Source organism: Dromiciops gliroides, chromosome 3 (assembly GCF_019393635.1).
Source record: "Dromiciops gliroides isolate mDroGli1 chromosome 3, mDroGli1.pri, whole genome shotgun sequence".
Classification (NCBI taxonomy): Eukaryota; Metazoa; Chordata; class Mammalia; order Microbiotheria; family Microbiotheriidae; genus Dromiciops; species Dromiciops gliroides.
Window position 1 is genome coordinate 551,350,344 of NC_057863.1, and position 21,002 is coordinate 551,371,345.

The window sequence follows — 21,002 nt, forward strand, 5'->3', positions numbered from 1 at the left end:
CTGCAGTTGAACTAAGATTTCACATTTAGGAAAAAACAATCACCACCACCACCACCACCAAGAATCAATTCCTTGCATAAGCCTACTTATCACACCATGGGTATTTATGTACACAAGAACTTGAAAGAACTGGTCCTGCCCTTGCTGTTTCTGTTATTCAAGTTAAGCTAGCATATCTGTCAAAGTGCCCAGTTTCAAGAATGACAAATGCTACAGAAATGTACAAGCTAACACAATTATTTTTCCCACATTAATCTAAGGCTTTAACACCTAAACTATTTTTGCTGCTGTCTCTGCATTCCTCAGTTTGCCAAGTGTCTTGTAGATGAGTGCATTAAAAAGAGGGGCAATGGAAAGCAGGTTGCAAATATACTAAACACATTCTCTCAAACTGGCCACATGACAAGCTAGAATCAAACAGCATACCTTAGGATCACAATGTCCAATGACTTCAATTCTGTCTGCCTTCAGTTCCATATTTTGCTTTTTGTAAGGACTTTTAACCAGTAGCCCTTGGACTTCCACTGAACTCCCAAAAGTCAGATCACTAAAACAGCAACAACAAAGACAGGATTATTTTACTATATAATGCATCAATTAGTGTTCATTGAAATCTTGTGATCAGAGCACTAATATTTTCTCAATGCTTGATGGAAGCTCTTAAAAGTTTCTTCAAACAACTGATTACTAACCATAGTCAAGATTTCCTATGGTCAGGGAGTAGATTCCCATAATCAAATCATGGGTTGTAGTCCACTGCTTCCCCCTCCTTCTCTTGCCCATCTAAATAAGGCCAAGAATACATACAATAAGTAAAACTCTAAAATCAAAATCAGAAACCAAGGCAAAACAAGCATGTATCAAAGAATATTTCAAATATGATGTTCCGATTATTCATAACTCTCTATTCTACTAGGGCATATAATCAGAAGGTAATTGCAAGGACTAAAATGTATGTTTAGAGATTCTTTAGCTTGTTTATGATGTTAACTTCACAAATAATATTTGGGTAATTTACATATGCCCCCTGCCATTCCCCCCTCAATTATTTGTCTTTCTTTATTTCTTTTTTTCTAATAATAAACATTTTTATTTATAATTTTGAGTTACAAATTTTATTCCTTCTTCCTTCTCTTCCTTCCCCCTTCTCTGAGGTGATAAGCAATCAGATGTGGGTTATACATGTGCAAGTATGTAAAACATTACCATATTAGTCATTTTGAACAAGAAAACTTGAATAAAATTAAAAAATGAAAGAAAGTGGAAAGTGGGAAATAGCATGTCTGTGTTCAAACAATATCAGTTCTAGGGGCAGCTAGGTGGCGCAGTGGATAGAGCACCAGCCCTGGAGTCAGGAGTACCTGAGTTCAAATCTGGCCTCAGACATTTAACACTTACTAGCTGTGTGACCCTGGGTAAGTCACTTAACCCCAACTGCCTCACCCAAAAAAAACAACAAAAAAACCCAATATCAGTTCTTTCTTTGGAGGTGGATACTATGCTTCATCATTAGTTCTTTGGGATTGTCTTGGATCATTGTATTGCTGAGAATAGTTAAGTCATTCACAATTCATCAAAAAATATTACTGTCGGGGCAGCTAGGTGGCGCAGTGGATAGAGCACCGGCCCTGGAGCCAGGAGTACCCGAGTTCAAATCCGGTCTCAGACACTTAATACTTACTAGCTGTGTGACCCTGGGCAAGTCACTTAACCCCAATTGCCTCACTTAAAAAAAAAATATTACTGTTTCTGAATAGTGTTCCCTTGGTTCTGCTCACTTCACTATACATCAGTTCATACATGTCTTTCCAGGCCTTTCTGTCCCTACCATTTCTTTCTTTCTTTCTTTTTTTTGGTGGGGCAGAGTCAAGTGACTTGCCCAGGGTCACACAGCTAGTAAGTGTCAAATGTCTGAAGCCAGATTTGAACTCAGGTACTCCTGACTCTAGAGCCGGTGCTCTATCCACTGCGCCACCTAGCTGCCCCTGTCTTGACTCTTCATAAATCCATGCCCTTCTGTCCTCAACTATTTTTCAAAGTCTATCCAAGTTCATGCTTATTTTTTCCATGACACTATCTATACATCTCATTCTGAGACATTCCCTTTTCCTTTTGTCTTCAATCTTTCGCAACACCAGGGGCTTTTCCAACAAGTTCCATCTTCTCGTTATGTGGCCAAAGTATTTAAGCTTCAGATTCAGTATTTGATCTTCCAGTGAACAGTCTGAATTAATTCATTTAAGTATAGAATGATAGTCCAAAGGACTATCAAGTGTTCTCCAGCACCACAATTCGAAATTGCCAATTCTGGGCACTCAAGTTTTCCTTTTAGTCCAACTCTCAAAGAAATAAATTGCAAATGGAAAAACCATATCTTTGACCATACAGACCTTTGTCAATAAGGTGATGTCTCTGCCTTTCAGAATGCTGTCCAGATTTGCCATAGCTTTCCTTCCAAGGAGCAAGCGTTTTTAAATTTCGTGGCTGCAATGAGGATTAAGTGACTTGCCCAGGGTCACACAGCTAGTATGTGTCAAGCATTTGGGGCTGGATTTGAACTCAGGTCCTCCTGAATCCAGGGCCAGTGCTTTATCCACTGTGCCACCTAGCTGCCCCCATGCAGTGCTCTTTGAGCCCAAGAATATAAAACCTGACACTGCTTCCATTTCTTCTCCCTCTATTTGCCAAGACGTGATGGGATCAGTTGCCAAGATCTTAGATTTTTTGATGTTAAGCTTCAAGCCAGCTTTTACACTCTCCTCTTTTACCCCATAAAGAGCCTTCTTAATTCCTCTTTATTTTCTGCCATCAGAGTGATATATATCATCTACATATCTGAGATAGTTGATATTTCTCTTGGCAACCTTAATTCTGGCTTTTGATTCATCCAGCCTGGCATTTCACATGATGTACTCTGCATATAAGTTAAATAAATAAGGTGACAATATACGGCCTTGTTATACAAGTTTTATAATCTTAAACCAATTAGATGTTCCAAGTTCAGTTCTAACTGTTGCTTCCTACCCCGAATACAAGTTCCTCAGAAGACGAATAAGATGATCTGGCACTCCTGTCTCTTTAAGGATTTGCCACATTTTGTTGTGATCCACACAGTCAAAGGCTCTAGTATTACCAATGAAGTAGATGTTCTTCTGGAACTTCCTTGCTTTCTCCATAATCCAGTGAATGTTGGCAATTTGGTCTCTAGTTCTTCTGTCTTTTTGAAAACTAGCCTGGTCTTCTGGTAATTCTTGGTTCACATATTGCTGATATCTAGCTTGCATAATCTTGCTGGCATGTGAAATGAGAACAATGTTTGGTAATTTGAATATTCCTTGGTATTGCCCTTCTTTAGGATTGGTATGTAAAATAATCTTTTCCCACCCAGTGGTCACTGTTGAGTTTTTCAAATTTGCTGGCATATTGAGTGCAACAATTTGAAAGCAAATCATCTTTTAGGATTTTAAATACCTCAGCTGGAATTCTATCACCTCCACTAGTCTTCCTATTAGCAATACTTCCTAAGGTCCACCTGACTTTATTCTCTAGTATGTCTGACTCTAGATCAATAATCACACCACCATCGTTATCGGTGATATTAAGATCTTTCTTATATGGCTCTTTTGTGTATTCTTGCCACTTCTTAATCTCTTCTGCTTCTGTTAAGTCCCTACCATTTTTGTCTTTCATCATGCCCATTTTGGGGGGGGGGGCAGGGCAAAGAGGGTTAAGCGACTTGCCCAGGGTCATACAGCTAGTAAGTTGCAAGTGTCTGAGGCTGGATTTGAACTCAGGTCCTCCTGAATCCAGGGCTGGTGCTTTATCCACTGCGTCACTTAGCTGCCCCGATCATGCCCATTTTTGCATGAAACATTCCCTTAATATCTCTAATTTTCTTGAAGAGATCTCTCTTTCCCATTCTATTGTTTTCTTCTATTTCTTTGCATTCCTCATTTAAGAAACCCTTCTTATCTCTCCTTGCTATTCTCTGGAGTCTGCATTCAGTTATATTTTTCCCTTTCTCCTTTCCCTTTCCTTTTTTCCTCAGCTATTTGTAAAGCCTCTTCAGACAGCCATTTTGATTTCTTGGAATGTTTTTTTTCCCCTTTGCTTCCACCTGTATAATACTGCAAACCTATGTTCATAGTTCTTTAGGTACTCTATCAACTATCTTAAATGATAGCTAGTAGGGTAGAACAAAGGTACTTTTCTTTTGGAACACTTCAGGATCATCAAAACAACAAAATCTACCCCAATGATATAAGTCCAAATCAGAGAGGGAATCAAGCAGTCAATAAGCATTTATTAAGTATTCATCAGGTGCCAGGCACTGCTAGGCACTAAGAATAAAAAGTCAAAGAAGGCAATCTCTATTCACAAGGCATAGGAGTGTGAGGGAGACAACAAATACATGTGCAAGTATATGTAACATAAATGAATACAAAATATATAAAGTAATTAAATGCAAGGTATATGGTGAAAGAAGGCACCAGCACTTGGAAGAATTAGAAAAGGCTTCATGCAGAAAATGGTAGGAAAAGGTAAGGAGGGAGTTCATTTCAGGTATGTGGGATGGTCTGTATAAAAGCATAGAAAGAAAAGGTAGAGTGCTGTTTGTGAGAAACAGAAGAAAAACGAGCTTGCCTGTGTCACTGAATATAGGAGGGTAAGTTAACGTCCAGTGAAGCTGGAAAGTGTGGAAATTTATTTTGATTTGGGGACCCTACCTTTGGGCTGAGATTAGAAAGCCTTGGGCCCTCAAGGTCCTTTCTATTGGAGGGGCTGGTGCCTCTACCACTCGGCTTCAGCTGAGCCAAAAAGCCCCGTGAGTTTTACCTGATGCCAGGTCAGATGGCTACAGGAAAAAGCCCCAGCTCCCTCCGCCCTGAGAGAATCTACCCCAGAGATCCCGGGCTTGTCCAGGCTGGGCTCTGGTGTAGCCCTGCCAAGGTCCCAGGCACGCAGCAAGGGGCACGGGCCTCTGGAGCCCTGGGTGTGGTACGAAAGAGACACTCGAGCATCCCCCCCCCCCCCAGGGCAGCCGGCGGATTAGCTTGGTGTGTGTGTGGGCACAAGGATCCTGAGATTTGAGGGGTGAGAAGGAACATATATAAAGGGGGGACACTGAAGATTAAGGAGGGACTCCAGAGACTAGAGACGCTGAAAGGAGGCTGGAAGATTAAGAGAACAGAAGGACACTGGAGCACTAGGAGAACTGAAGGAGAGGTTGGTGAGAGAGAAATACAGGGGTTCAGTGGTGGCAGTACGGAGAGGAAAGTTAGATACAGGGGGATGACAAAATGAAAGGGGCTTGGAGTTAGAAGGAGTTGAGCAGTGAAAGAAACATACCCTAAGGCAAGAGGCTGCAATGGCCTTTTTTGTATTAAAAGCAGAGAGGTTGTATAATTTGCATTTCTTAACCTTTATCTCTTACATTTATTTTTATAAATAAACTCTGCTTTGATTATTTAGTTAAGAGGCTTCTTAATCTTTTGCTTATCAATTTTGGAAGTGGAGCAGTGTGGTGGAACTTTATAAACAGCCCATATTAAATTAATAGCAGACAGATAACCAGTCAACAGTCCCAGATTAAGTACCCCAGTCAGATTAGGCCCCCCAAATTAGGCCAGCTAATCAGTAAAATATTTTTACATTTGAATGGCAACCGCAGCAGGACATACAGCCCAATTATAAGTTTTCTAAACTTATAATTTTTCATATAAGTATAGTTATTATAATTTTTCAAATAGATATAGCTAATAATTTTTTTTACAAAAGGTATGTTGGGTCTAGGTCATGCAGGGCTTTAAATGTAACACAGGAGTTACTAAACAGAGGCAAAAAGAGGCCACTGGAGTTGACTGAGTAAGGGGGTGACATGATTAGATTTGTGCTTAAGGCAATCACTTTGGCAGCAGTGTGGAGGATAGGACAGAGTGGTGAGAGATCTGAGGCAGAGAGACCAATTAGGAAGCAACCTAGCAAACTAGGTGAGAGGTGATGAGGACCTAAGCTAAAGTGGGAGCTGTGAGTGGAGAGAAGGGGGTGGATATGAGAGAAGCTATAGAAGTAGAAATGGCAAAATTTAGAAACTGATTGGATACATGGGATAAGAGAGAGTAAAGAATCAAGGAAGGGGGCAGCTAGGTGGCTCAGTGGATTAAAGCACTGGCCCTGGATTCAGGAGGACCTGAGTTCAAATCCAGCCTCAGACACTTGACACTTACTAGCTGTGTGACCCTGGACAAGTCACTTAACCTTCATTGCCCACACGCGTGCATGCACACACACACACAAGAATCAAGGAAGACACTGAGGTTACAAACCTGGGAGACTGGAAGGGCTTTCAACAGAAATGGTGAAGTTTGAAAGAAGGAAAAGAAACATAATGAGTTCAACTTTGTCCATGCTGAGTTTGATATGGCTCTCAGGACATCTAGTTTGAAATATACAATAGGTAACTGAAATATACAAGAAAGTGGAGAGGGAGAAGAGAAGAGGACCTAGAACAGAACCTTGGTGAACATCCAATTATAGAGCTTGATAAAGATGATGAACTAGCAAAGGAGACTGAAAAGGATGGTGAGCCAGGAGGTGAACCAAGAGAGAATAAAAGTCATAAAATAAATGAGACAGGAAAGAGGACCAAAGAGAATGGTCAGTGTCAAACGCATATGGGTCAGAAAGGATGAAGACTAAGGAAAAAGCATTTATATTATGGTTTTTTGTTTGTTTGTTTTTAAAGTGAGGCAATTGGGGTTAAGTGACTTGCCCAGGGTCACACAGCTAGTAAGTGTTAAGTGTCTGAGGCTGGATTTGAACTCAGGTACTCCTGACTCCAGGGCCAGTGCTCTATCCACTGTGCCACCTAGCTGCCCCTATAATATGTTTTAACAGTAAATATTTCCCAAGATACCAGCAAATGTATTACATTTTACAAAATAGCCTCTACTTCTTAGTAGGGAGGTGATAGACTGGAGGTACAGAAGAACCAGAAATGCATTCTCAGATATAACCAAGTATTTATTTTGGTTGACTATATATCTTTGATATAAGGGAAAACTTCTATTTGGAAGAAGAGGAGAGGTGAGTTTGGGGAACCTAGTCAAAATGAAGAAAAGGCACCTCAAAAATAAAAAAAAAATAACAATGCCAATCTTTACTTCTGGATCCTTCTGGATCCTTATCTTTCTTTTGGATCTGCTCTAGTACCTATTACAACTGTGATTTATTAGGGGATTTCCTGGACAATTTGAAGAGTGACAAAGTTAAGCTTTTATTTTCATCCTTTGACTGTCCATGACTCTCTTCCCAGAAAGGGCCATTCCAATCGGCACTTTACTAAGAAGAAAAATGACAACTTCTCTCTAAGTTTCATTATTTTAGAACTGTCAAAATTACCTTATATATACCTATCCAGGCATACCTAATTTTATTGCTCTTTATTTTACTGCACTTTGCTTTGTGCTTCACAGATGTTGTGGGTTTTTTTGTTTTTTTTTTTTCCAAATTGAAGCTTTGTGGCAATCCTGTGTTGAGCAAGTCTATTGGTAACATTTTCCCAACAACATGTGCTCACATTGTCTCTCTGTGGCACATTTTGGTAATTCCCACAATATTTCAAACTTCTTCATTATTATTATTATTATATGTTATCATGATCTGTGATCAATGATCCTTGATGTTACTATTGTAATTGTTTTGGGGTGCCAAGAACCATGCCCACATAAGATAGCAAACAATCAATAAATGTTGTGTGTTCTGACTACTCCACTAACTGGCCATTCCCATTTCTATCCCTCTCCTTGGACTTCCCTATTCCCTAAGACACAACAATTAGGCCAGTTAATTGAAATTAGGTCAATTAATACCTATAATGGCCTCTAAGTGTTCTAGTGAAAAGAGTTGCATGTTTCTCACTTTAAATAAAAAACTAGAAATGATCAAGTTTGGTGAAGAAAGCATGTAAAAAGCTGAGCTAGGCTGAAAGCTAGGATAACACCCTCATCAGTTAGCAGCCATCAACATCAAGGTGATACTACCACCACCAAAAAAGATTACAATCTGCTGAAGGCTCAGATGACAGTAAGCATTTTTTAGCAATAAAGTATTTAGGTCTGTACATTTCTTTTTCACATAATACTATTGCATACTTAACAGACTACAATATAGTATAAACATAACTTTTATATGCTCTGAGAAACAAAAATTCTTGTGACTCCCTTTACTGTAACATTCACTCTATTGTGATACTTGCTTTATTGCAATAGTCTAGAACTGAACCCACAATATCTCCGAGGTATGCCAGTACATGAACATGTCTTCCTCGACAAAATGTAAGCTTCTTGGGAGTAAGAGCTGTTTCATTTGTGTTTCTTTTGTCTTTTAATATCTAGAACTTCACGAAATACATGCTACATAATAGAGACAATAAATACTTGTTCACTGTTAATTATTTCCACTACATAGAGGAAGAAAAAGCTCAATAAGAAGTTACTTGCCCCACCCACCCACCCACCCAGTCTGGTTCCTTCTGGCTTCAAAGACCATACAGGCCTTATGAGTATTGGGCATAGTTAAAGTAAAAGACAGAAGCTCTGCTTCTTTTAGGGATCCCAAGAACTAAAAAATACAATGAATAGATATTTCATGTTCAAGTTATTTCAGTGAAGACATATTTTATGACCTGCTCACAGCTGTCATGTTAGCTTCAAAGGCAACTTATAAATAACATGTATCACATACAATCATTCATGGAACAGATATGTCCACACCTAGCTAGGCCTATGCCTCCAGGCCCTACAGTTATTTGATGGCAAGATAACTGTAGACAGCCTATGTAGGTGTGTACACAGGGAAAAACTTAAATCATCATACCTAGGACACAAAGTCATACCCTCCTCTCTGTTTCCAACTCTTCCAATGATGGTACTGTTACTTGATGGAAGCAGATTCTATACTAGAAGCATGGCTTCCTGCCATTGATGATGTTCCAGGGCAGCCTGGACTTTCACCCTAGTCAATCTAATCAGATATTTCTTATGTACTGTCAAGAGAGCGTCAAAGTCAACTTAGAAACTCCCTGACTCATTTTCTGACATCAATTGTCACCCTGGGCCAGTAATATTCATGGTGACAATGATACTTGAGGTTCACATTCTATGGTACTAGTCTTTAGAAATAAGGGTCTCCTGAAAAGCTTTCTTCTTTTCCTTATGTAGGAAATGTGGGGCCCCCCCCTCAAAAGTTGAAAATGCTAATATCCACAAATGGGGGCCGGGATCCTCCCAGTCTAAAAAGGGGCTGCTTCCCTTCCCCTTCCCCAGGGAACCAAATCACATGATGAGGGAGACCCAAGGCTGGTCCCATGGGGGAGGAGTTTAGAGGGCTGTCTCTGTGTCGCCCCCCCCCCCCATTGGCTACACTGTGTTCTGATTGGCTAGTTTTTGGCGCCAGTGTCTTGGCAAGCAAATTGTAACTGGGGAAGAAGGGAGGGGCCAGCCATGTTAAAGGATAAAAGGGCTCAGGGGCCGACGTTTTGAAGCCATTCCATTAGGGAACGGGCCCATTCTCGTGAGAATGTAAATAAAGACCTTTGATACTTCTCCAACCCTGAGTCCCAGAAATTTTTAGATGGGGTTTCTCACACTTATCTATGAAAAGAAATTTCAGATATTTATATTTATCCTAGTAGTAAAGAGTGCCACCTTCTTTCTTCTAAGATATATTTTTGAAGATGTCATCTTCTCTGAGGGCAGTTAGGTGGCGCAGTGGATAAAGCACAGGCCCTGGATTCTGGAGGACCTAAGTTCATATCCGGCCTCAGAAACTTGACATTTACTAGCTATGTGACCCTGGACAAATCACTTAACCCTTACTGCCCCACCCACCCCCACCCTCATTCCCCCCCAAAAGATGTCATCTTCTTAGTACAATACTTTGAGGAAGACTGGAAGTGCCTTAGGAAGAAAGGAAGTAAGGCCCAGTATTTTAAACTGCTGCTCCCTTCCCAGACAAACCTCTTTCTTTAAAGCCCTTGCCTTCTGTGGGCAGCAGTGACTGAAAAAAACTTGCCCATTCTCTTTATATGTCTTCAGTTTCTTTCTTGCAATGCCATATTTTAGTAAATACTTTCTAGACTCCTTCTGGAAGTATCAGTAGTTAGTTGTAGCCATTCAATTTGACAAATCTTGGAAGATCCTCTGTCACCTAACAGACACTATCTTGGACCCAGGAAGAGAGTAGAGAGCTACTGTCTTTATCAGGTCCACAAACAGCTCCTCCCTCAGCAAGGAGCCTACAACCATTACTCCTCTTTTCTTTTCTTTTCTTTTCTTTTCTTTTCTTTTTGGGTGGGGCAATGAGGGTTAAATGACTTGCCCAGGGTCACACAGCTAGTGTCAAATGTCTGAGGGCGGATTTGAACTCAGGTCCTCCTGAATCCAGGGCTGGTGCTTTATCCACTGCGCCACCTAGCTACCCCCCTCTTTTTTTTATGACCACTATTGGACAGCATGTACAGATCTCTATCTTGATTCCTGGGAGGGCAGACATTTGTTTCATCTCCAGATGATCCAGCTCACTTATCTTTAGGAAGAACCTGATTCTAAGTGGTCAATGATTCTTTTTTTTCTCCTCTCATTCTCCACTCTCCATATTCCAACCTCTTGAGAATAGTCAGGACTTCCTCTTTCTTTTCAGATCCTCTTGCTTCTTTGTTTTTCCAACAGTAGCTTTTCATCTTTCTTTCTTTCTTCCTTCTTCTTTTTTTTTTTTAAAGAACACTTCATTCTCCCTAATAATTGAAAACTACAAATTTACAGAGAACTGACTGATCCCCACCCAGGCAGATGAATTGCCTGGGGCTGACGGTCTTTGTCAATTCCAGACTCTTTATAGACTTAAGGACCTTCCCCCACCTTACTCCCAGGACTTTATGTTATTATATAAAAGGGTCCACCTACATTAAGTAGTTTCTATTTAGGGTTAAGTAGTGTCATACTTAACTCAGGAGCAGTTCTATGGTTTCTTTTAAAAGATTCATTTGCATTAAGTAGTTAGTAGTGCAGCAGGAGCAGTCTTTTGGTTCCCTTTTGTTCTGTTACCCCATAAAAACCTGGTCCTCAGTTCCCATCTTTGGGTATTCCTAGCTTCATTTTGTGATAACAGGAGCTATAATTCCTCTGTCCAGATTGAAGACATTATTTCTCCTATATTGATTATTTCCTTAATTTTCAGGTTAACATAATCAGGGACACACAATAAATAGTAGTATCAAATTTTTCCTCTTTCTAGTTTTTAATAATTATTTTAAATTATTTCTATTACTTTACTCTTTAATGCTATGTAAAAGTCTTGGAATCATAGAATGTGAGAGTTGGGACCTCAGAGACCATCTAAGTAACACCCAAAAGCAAAAGGAATCCCCACTATGACATCAATCAACTAGCCATCAAACTTCTTGACTGAAGACCTCCAAGAAAGAAGAAGCTGAACACGGCTGACCCATGTCAACTGAAGATAACATCTGATCTTTTACCAACTTCATTAGCTATGTTTTAACAATCTATGAATGGTATTGTATTAGCACACAAAAAAACTGTCCTTGGAGTTCATGTTGTAGGACAACTTCAATTATGAATCTGTACTTCTGTAATTAACTTAACTCCACCTTAAATGAGTACTAAGAAAGAATTCTATCTACAGCGAATATTATTATTATTTTTTTTTAGTGAGGCAATTGGGGTTAAGTGACTTGCCCAGCGTCACACAGCTAGTGTTAAGTGTCTGAGGCCAGATTTGAACTCAGGTACTTCTGACTCTAGGGGCGGTGCTCTATCCACTGCTCCATCTAGCTGCCCCTTACAGCGAATATTATTACAAAGAGATTCTAGTATATTACTGCTGGTCACTTATATGCCAGGTCCTGTGCTTAAGCACTGAGGATGAAAAGAAAAGTAAAAAGAGTCCCTTCCCTGAAGGGGGTCATACTCTAAGGGGGAAGATAACATGCAGACAACTATGTACATACAAGAAAAATCTATTTTATGAGGGGAACAAACAGTACTTTATAAATTAAGTTCTCAAGTTCTATTGAAACTAAGGAAAATTAATCAGAATCATAAATATTAGAAATAGAAGAAAACTTAAAACCATATAGTTCAGACCCCTGTTCTTACAAAAAGGCATCTGAAGCTCAGACAGGTTAAGTGACTTATCATACAATTTATTAAGTCAAAGACTCCAGATGTATATTATTTGTGCTCTTTCTACTACATCACATTGCCTCTTTCATTTAGTCTAATTCCTTTATTTGAGAATAACTTGAATTTTTTCTACTTTTAAAATATGCTGCCTATAATATACAATGTCAACTGTAAAGGTGAACTATATACACTTTAACAAAAGTTCATTTTGACAGTTAAAAATGCTTTCTCCAGTCAATCAACAAGTATTTATTAAGAATTTAACCAGGTACCAAGCACCAGAATACACTCTGGGATACAAATGTTACTGCTAGATGGGTTCTTGAAAACATTCCTCTTTCAAAGAATTGCTCACCCACACAATCCAATCAAAATTTAAGTAAAAGTTTTTATTATTTGGTACACAGAGGCATGGCTGGGAGAAGAAGCCTAATTTCAACTCCCCGAACAAAGGAGAAGATCACAATTTTATAGAGGCGAGAGGGGTAAGGGTAGAGACCTAAGACTGAAAAGTTACAGCAGTTTGAAAATGATGATGATGTTAGCTATCTGGATATATGAATAATAAAAATACCACATTTCTAACTTGAGGTTATTGCTAATCACATAGCAAACACGACTGGCTTCCAACTAAGCTCATGTTGTAAATTCAAGGAGCCCAGCTTTCTGGGTGGCTGTTTTATTATCTGTTTGACCAACCACTATCTATCTGGTTAATCAACTATTTTGCTTCTCCAAGGAAAGAGTCATCTCTAACTGACCTCGACAAGCTGATCAACCACATTTCTCCATGGTCATAGTGTCCCCCCTCAGGGCCAGAGCATCCCTAACTGGACCCAGGCCCACCAGGCTGCTACTATACAAAGAAAAGTAAAAACAGTCTCTGTCCCAGTATTCAAGAAGCATGCATTTTAATGGAGGGAGACAATATGCAAATAACTATGGATATACTGAATATCTAATATAAAGAGATTATACTGCATTACAGTATTACATTTTCAAAGTAAAGATACAACTTTAAGTTTTAGTTATTCTCCAATCATTTTAACAGCCTGTTTGGTTTTTTCCTAAGTACCTTCCTTTTTTAACTCCCCAAACACTTGCATTCACTTAAAGAACCTGCCTTCCCATTCATCAGGAATGCTGCTAAATAACATGAGGGCACCAGCTTATGTCTATGCTAAGAGGTAAGTTGGGTCAAACTGAAAAATCTGTTCAGTTGAATTTTGCAACGTGATATAATAAAACAGGAACTGGTTTGGGAGTCAGAAGACCTGGGTTTAAATGAGCTGCTATTTATTATCAGTATTTACTACCTGCCTGGAATGCTTTCCCTCTTCACCTCCATCTCTACATTTCCTTCAGGTCTCAGTTAAAATCTAACCTTCTGCAAGAAGCTTTTCTTGATCTTCCTTAATGCCAATATCTTACCTCTATTGATTACCTCCAAATTGCTGGGTATATATTTTCTATGTCCACAGTTGTCTGCATGTTGTCTTCCCTATTAGACTGTGAGCCCTTTCAGGGAAGGGTCTGTTTTTGCTTTTCTTTTCATCCTTAGTACTTAGCACAGCGCCTGGCAAATAATAAGTGCTTAATGTATGCTTACTGAACAATTTTGTTAAGCCATTTAACTTTTCTGACTTTTAACATACCTTTCCGGTTCTAAAAGTTATGATCTTATACAGCAGTTCATTCAATTCATCAGAGTTGCATGTACCATCCTTGGTCCTCTTAAAGCAGGGTTGGTCATTGTCAGGGCATATAAAAATGAATATGCTTTATTCTCTCCCCTTAGAACTTACAACCTAGTAGAGGAGAAATGAGTGTACTAGACCCGGAGTCAGGAGACACCTAGATTTAAATCCCACCAGTAAAACATGTTACCTATATGAACATGAACAATTCACCTAAGCATCAGTTTCTTCATCTGCAGTAAGACACTAATATCACCTGTAGTATAGACCTTACAAAGTAGTCACAAGGCTCAAATGAGAATATATGTAAAGTGCTTTTCAATCCTTAGAGCATGATATAAATTTCCACTATTATCACAAGCAACTACATTATGTAAAATTAGAACAGTCCAAAATGTAATGAGTGCTTCATCTATGTAAATTATACAATTTGCTGTTGGGTTGGTATTGGTATGACTGCCAGGGAATCTGACTAAATTAATTTTTCAGTATCAGGTCAATTCTTCAAGTAGCCTCAGACACATGACTCCAACACAATACGTGATCCACTTCTAGTCTTGATAGTAGGCGAGAAGGTATCAACATTAAGAACTGGCACACAGCAATAATAAAGGAATTCATTTTCAAATCTCATGAAAAAGGTCATAAAAATGTCTTTGTTATACAAAGTTCAAGGCACTGAAAAACTTTTTACTCACCCATTGTCTAAGCTGGGGTCTGCTACAATCTGCAAATGTTCCAAAGATGACCCATCATTTATATGGAGGAATAAAACTTCCTTCTGGGATCGAACTGAACGAACCCATCCCTGAGAGAGGAGTAAAACGTGGTTCTGAATGTGAGTTTAAATTTAAACATTATGTGCACTTTAAAAAAATGACATTTTAAACTAAAATCAGGTACATAAAGGGCACCACTGAAATTCAAGAATTTTTAGATCAATTACTATGTACAGGGCATTTGTTGGAGTTTTAAAGACTAAAGGAAAAAGACTCACTGCTATCAAAGAGCTTAAATTTTACTAGAGAGAGACAGTTCCACATAGAAGCAAAGTCAAGATAATAAGAGTAAGGTGAGAAGAGGAACCAGGAGGTTCAGGAAAGACTTTCTGTAGAAGAGACTACTTGAGTTGAGCCTTGAAAGAATTAATGATGCTAAAAGGTAAAGGTGAGGAGGAAGTGTATTGCAGGCTGTGCAAAGAGAGATAAAATGGCAAATAGTCCTTTCATCTCACATGCTAGACAGCAGGCTCTAATTTGACTGAAGAGGATCAGGAGAGCAAAAAACCTCTTACAGCACTCCCTGCAAAACTGTGAATGGTTTCATAAATGCAAAATGAAAAGGCATAAACAGAAATAATCGAACTTCACTAGATGTTGCAGCAAGCCTATAAACAACTCTGAGTACAATTTTTTTTTTATCTCAGTCCTTGAAGAAATATGAAACCAATGGAAACACAAGGTAGAAATGGTAAGTCATGTCTTTTGGTTGTGTGAGGCCAAGAATGCTGTTTCAGTGATTGCCAATTGATTTCTTTAAGCAATAACATATCTGCTGAAAATCTGGCTGCCCTGGGTAAGGGAATTTTTGAGAGCTCATTTGTTTCATCTCCTTTTTCTTCCTTTAAATAATCTTGACCTTAGTTTCCAGGGAGAAAATACTAGAGAGCCTAGTTTGAACTTCAACTTAAAACCTAAAACAGTAGCTTAGGTTCTCTGAAAACATTAATCGAAAAGGGGAAGGATAGGGAAAAGGCTAGAAGGATGGTGGAATATGGGTGCAAAATGAGGCACACATTTTCTGACATGACCAAAGAATTGACTTATTTTACTCAACTCTGTTTGTTACAAGGGACAACGGGAGAGACGGGGAACTCGGTCATTGAGAAGTGACAATTACTTTTTTAAAAAGAGTATTAATAAGACATTTAAAAAGAAATGAGGAGGCAGTAAGGTAATAGGGCATATAGTTTTAAGTCCTCTATATATTTTATGACTTACAGATAAACTATCATGTTTTATTGAAAAGGCAAATTACGTGTGGGGATTTCCTTTTTTTTCTCCCCATTTACAGAACATAGGTTTGTGAACATTAAAGGAGTCCCAGCCAAATAGAAGATGGGGACCCATATAATTCTTGCACAGACCCTGGTTTACGATGTTTGCAGATGGGTTCATCTGGAGGGGCTGGGCGAGACAAACAGGTAGGGCAGGAGGAGAACAGCAGAATGAAAACAAACACGGTCACCAACCTGCACTTTAATACTGTGCCCACTTGAGTTCTGGCTCACGAGGGCATCCCGGATGCTCACTCTGGGGGGCTGTGTGGGTCTGGGGCAAGGGGCAGAGGTGCAGTAGGCGCGCAGGGCCCTGGACAGCCCTCGGGCCGCCCACATCGTGAGGAGGGCTTTCATTTAACCCTTCCTGCTGGTCAGCGCTCAAGAGCTCGGACCTAGAGGCCGCTCGGGGCTCCTCGCACCCCCGCTACCCAGCACTCCAGGCCTCGCTCCCCCCCCCCCCCCCGAGCACACTGGCTGTAGCGCGAACCGCACCCCGCTCCGCCCTCCCCCGGCCCAACTCGGACGGGACCCCGGGACAAAGGGAAGAAATGGGGTCTCTGACAGGCCGGTAAGGACTCCAGGAAGCAGCCCTGAGCAGCGGCTATTTAAAAGCAGCAGTTTTCTGCCGGTCTTCTCACGCCTTCTGCACGCCGCCGCTGACGTGACGTAACGTCGTGACGCTAACGTCTGTGGTGACATTACGACGCGGCCGCGCGGCAGAGCTTCCACCCAGGTATCTGAAAAGAGAAGTTGGAGGACCAGCGAGAAGGGGGCGGGACCTGTCCAGAACCCCTCCGGGGTGGCTGGAGTAGAGGGAACCGCCTTGTCAATCAGTAAATCTGGCAAAGAGATTGGACAACTTGTAAATACCCGGAGAAAGAGCCCCTGGTGGGTGGGACCGGGTATCCCCAAGGGAGTTTTAAAGAGCTTGTTACTGTAAGTTCAACCTAAGTCTTCCTGGTGAGACATGAGGGGAGATCAAAGTTTAGATGCAAGTACTTATTTCCCTTTTCTTAATGCGAGGGTTATTGAATATTTTGAAATGATTTCTTTTTTTTTAAGTTACAGCTTTTAAAAGTTTTAAAAAAATTATTTCCACTTATGTTGTTGTTAGTTCCTATTTCTAAAGTTTTCTTGTCTGATATGTTTTGCACGACTGTACATGTATAGCTTTTGTGGAATTGCTCGAGTTCTTAAGGGTGGGGTAGGGAGGGAGGAAGAGAATTTGGAACACGAAGATATAAAAATCGATGTTACAGTTTCTTTTTACATGTAAGGTGGGGAAAGATTCTAAATAAATAAATTTGGGATAAAAAGAAAAACATTTTTAAAAAATTATTTCCAAGCACAGACCCTGGATTCAGGAGGACTTGAGTTTAAATCCGGTCTCAGACCCTTGACACTTATTAGCTGTATGACCCTGGGTAAGTCACTTAACCCTCATTGTCCTGCAAAAAAAAAAAAAAAACAACCCACCACTGGGGGCAGCTAGGTGGTGCAATGGATAAAACACCAGCCCTGGATTCAGGAGGACCTGAGTTCAAATTCGGCCTCAGACACTTGACACTTACTAGCTGTGTGACCCTGGGCAAGTCACTTAACCCTCATTGCCCCCCCCCCAAATCCATTAAAAAAATTCTTCCCCCCTCCCAATCTCCCATTTAAAAAAAGGAAAACTAAAACCCTTGTGATAATAATAAATGACTTGCATTTATAGCACCTACTATGTGCCAGGAACTGTGCTAAGCACTTTACAATTATCTCATTTGATCTCTGAGAGGTAGGTAGTATTATTACCATTTTACATCTGGGGAAACCAAGGCAATCAGAAGTTAAGTGACTTGCCCTGGGTTGCACAGCTTGTGAACATCCCAGGCTGAATTTGAACTCATGTCTTCATGTCTCCAGGACCCAAGCTCTATTCACCATACCACCTAATCACCCAAATCCCCACAATAGTCATGTCCAAAGATACACATTGTATTCAGCATCCCATATCTATGATTTCTGTCAGAGTTGCATGTACCATCCTTGGTCCTCTTAAACCAGGGTTAGTTGTTGCCTTGATCAAAGCTCTTGTCTTTGCAATGCTGTTGGAGTATAAATCATTCTTCTGGTTCTTTTCACTTCATTGCAACAGTTGATAAAAGTCTTCCCATATTTTCATCCCCTTCATCATTTCTTCAAACACAGTAGTATTCCATTATGTTCATGTGAATCATAATTTGTCCAGCCACACAAAGGACCTGCTATTAACATTTTGGCACAAATAGGCCCTTTTTCTCTTTCCTTGAACTCCCTGGGGAATGGTATTTCAGGGACAAGGGATATGCACTATTTAGTGACTTGGTGAGTAGTTCTAAATTGTTTATCAGAATGTCTGTCCCAATGAACAGTTCCACCAACTGTGCATTAACGTGCCTATTTTTCCACCACCCCTCCACACTTGCCATTTTCCTTTTTTGTCATTTTTGCCAATCTGATGGGTATGACATGTGCTTTAGCATGTGCTTACCATGTGCCAAGCACTGTCCTAAACAATGAGGATACAAAAGAAAAGATAATTTTTACACATAGGAAGCTTATATTCTAGTGTAAGAAGACAATATGCAAGGGCATCTAGGTAGTGCAGTGGATAAAGCATCAGCCCTGGATTCAGGAGGACCTGAGTTCAAATCCGGCCTCAGACACTTGACACTTACTAGCTGTGTGACCCTAGGCAAGTCACTTAACCTTCATTGCCCAGGCCAAAAAAAGAAGACAATACACAACAGAGGGCAACACAGAATGGAATAAGCTCAACTTTCAAACTTTGCCCAAGTCACAAAAATACTTTGTCTTGGCACTCCACCTTGGCAGTTACTAACTCTGCGGCCTTGAATGAATGAACCCCAATTTCCTCATCTGAAAAATGGAGATAATAAAGTGAATGATGATGATGATAGTGATTATAGAAATGGTGTTCAGAGTACAGACACCAGAAAGAGCAGGGGACTTCGTTTTTAATCTATCTTCTCATGGGGCAGCTAGGTGGCACAGTGGATAGAGCACCGACCCTGGATTCAGAAGGAACTGAGTTCAAATACGGCCTCAGACACTTGACACTTACCAGCTGTATGACCCTGGGCAAGTCACTTAACCCCCATTGCCCCATAAAAAAAGCAAAAAAAAGTAATTTATCTTCTCTCTAAATACAAATATGACCAACTCTTCCCTATCATAAAAATAAATATCACCCAACCTAACCCGTCTCCACCCTCCCCACCACCCCCCATCTCCCACCACCCACCCCCAAGCCATTGCTGTATCTGAAATTTCACCAAATGCTATAATCTTAAGATCATGTGATTTGCAACCAAAAAGGTACCCTCGAGACCATTTGGTCAAACACTGTTATCCTGAAGAGGAATAAACTGAGACCTAGAGAGATGAAGTGTCTTGTCCAAGGCCACACAGGTAGTAAGTAGCAGGGACGGTGTGAAAACTCATCTTCTGACTCCAAATTCAGGTTTCTTTTTTTTCCCTTTTTTTCTTTTTTTTGTGGGGCAATGGCAGGGGTGGGGGGGGGGTGGGGGGGTGGGGGGGGAAGTGACTTGCCCAGGGTCACACAGCTAGCTAGTGTCAAGTGTCTGAGGCCAGATTTGAACTCGGGTACTCCTGAATCCAAGGCCCATGCTTAATCCACTGCACCACCTAGCTGATCCCCCAGGTTTCTTTGTAGTAGCATAGTTGAAAGTTCTCAGAAAAACAGTGTATTTAATTTCCTCACCCTCTTTCCCCTCCTTAGTCCATTATCGACCAGCTTCTGATACCACTATTCAACTCAAATTTCTCCTTTCAGAGTTGCCAATAACCTAATTGCCAAATTAGGTAAATTAGGCAGCTAGGTGAGGCAGTATATAGAGTACTGGGTCTGAAATCAAGAAAACTCATCTTTTTGAGTTCAAATCTGGCCTCAGACATTCACTAGCTACATGGCCCTGGGGAAATCACTTATCCCTGTTTGATTCAGTTTCCTTATCTGTAAAATGAACTGGAGAAGGATATGGCAAACTACTTCAGTATCTCTGCCAAGAAAACCCCAGATGGGGTCATGAAGAGTCAGACATGAATAACAACAACAATGGAGAAATGCAATACATTTTTCTTATATGTCATCCTTGACCTTTATGAAGCATTTGACACAGGTGACTACCCCAATCCTTTCTGAATCTCTCTCCTCCCTTATCTTCCTTAACAATTCATTCTCCTGATCCTCCTTCCAGTCACTCCTTAGAGAATCTTAGAATTAGATACTCCTTGTTTAATAAAAGAATTCGACATTTCTGAAATGTGGTCATCAGCTTCACACTGGTAAATACATGAAATTTATCACCCCACCACAAAAGGTAGGACAGACTGAAAATATGAATAGATTCAAGAAGGGAAAAAATAAATCCGTGTCTCTTCTTGGTCTAGTGAATAAAAAGCTGACCTTGGATCCAGGGAGCCTTGAGTTTAAGTCCACACCTCTGTGTGACCCTGGGCAAGTCATTTAACCTCTCAGCACCCTAGACAACTTTCTAAGACTGTAGGATGCAGAGAAGGTGCGGACCTACATTGGTAAAGAATAATTCCTCATCTGGTAGTTCCCTATATTAGTGAAATCACAGGTCCAATCCCTATTCTTGTATTCTAGGATAATAGATTTATAGCAGAAAAAGACCAGCCTAAAATCAATGAGCTCATCATTTCTTATAGCACAGCAGTATTCTATCACAATCATATGCCATAACTTGTTCAGCCGTTACCCAATTGATGTGCATCCCCACAATTTCCAATTTTTTGTCACAAAATAGAAAGCTGTTACAAATATTTTAGAACATATCCCAAATTAACTACAAAGGACCTGTGAGGGAAGATGTTATCTGTATCCGAAGAATTTATACTGATAAATAGAATGTATGTGTAGAATCATTTTACATCTATATGTGTATATAGATGTGTATATATACATGTATATGTATATACACATATATGTACCTATTTGTGTCTAATGGT

At 40.1% G+C, this 21,002-nt stretch overlaps 1 protein-coding gene across 1 annotated transcript in view; it reads right to left on the reverse strand.

Moving 5' to 3' along the window:
- NARS2 (asparaginyl-tRNA synthetase 2, mitochondrial) overlaps positions 1-16,408 on the reverse strand; it is a 149,811-nt gene extending 133,403 nt beyond the window's left edge. Inside the window, exons 1-3 of the mRNA XM_043995292.1 lie at positions 16,155-16,408; positions 14,602-14,711; positions 427-547 (exon numbers count right to left, since the gene is read on the reverse strand). Of these exons, the coding sequence (XP_043851227.1) occupies positions 427-547; positions 14,602-14,711; positions 16,155-16,316 (393 nt within the window). The 5' untranslated portion in view covers positions 16,317-16,408. The remainder of the gene's footprint in view (positions 1-426; positions 548-14,601; positions 14,712-16,154) is intronic.
- Positions 16,409-21,002: the final 4,594 nt, after the last annotated feature.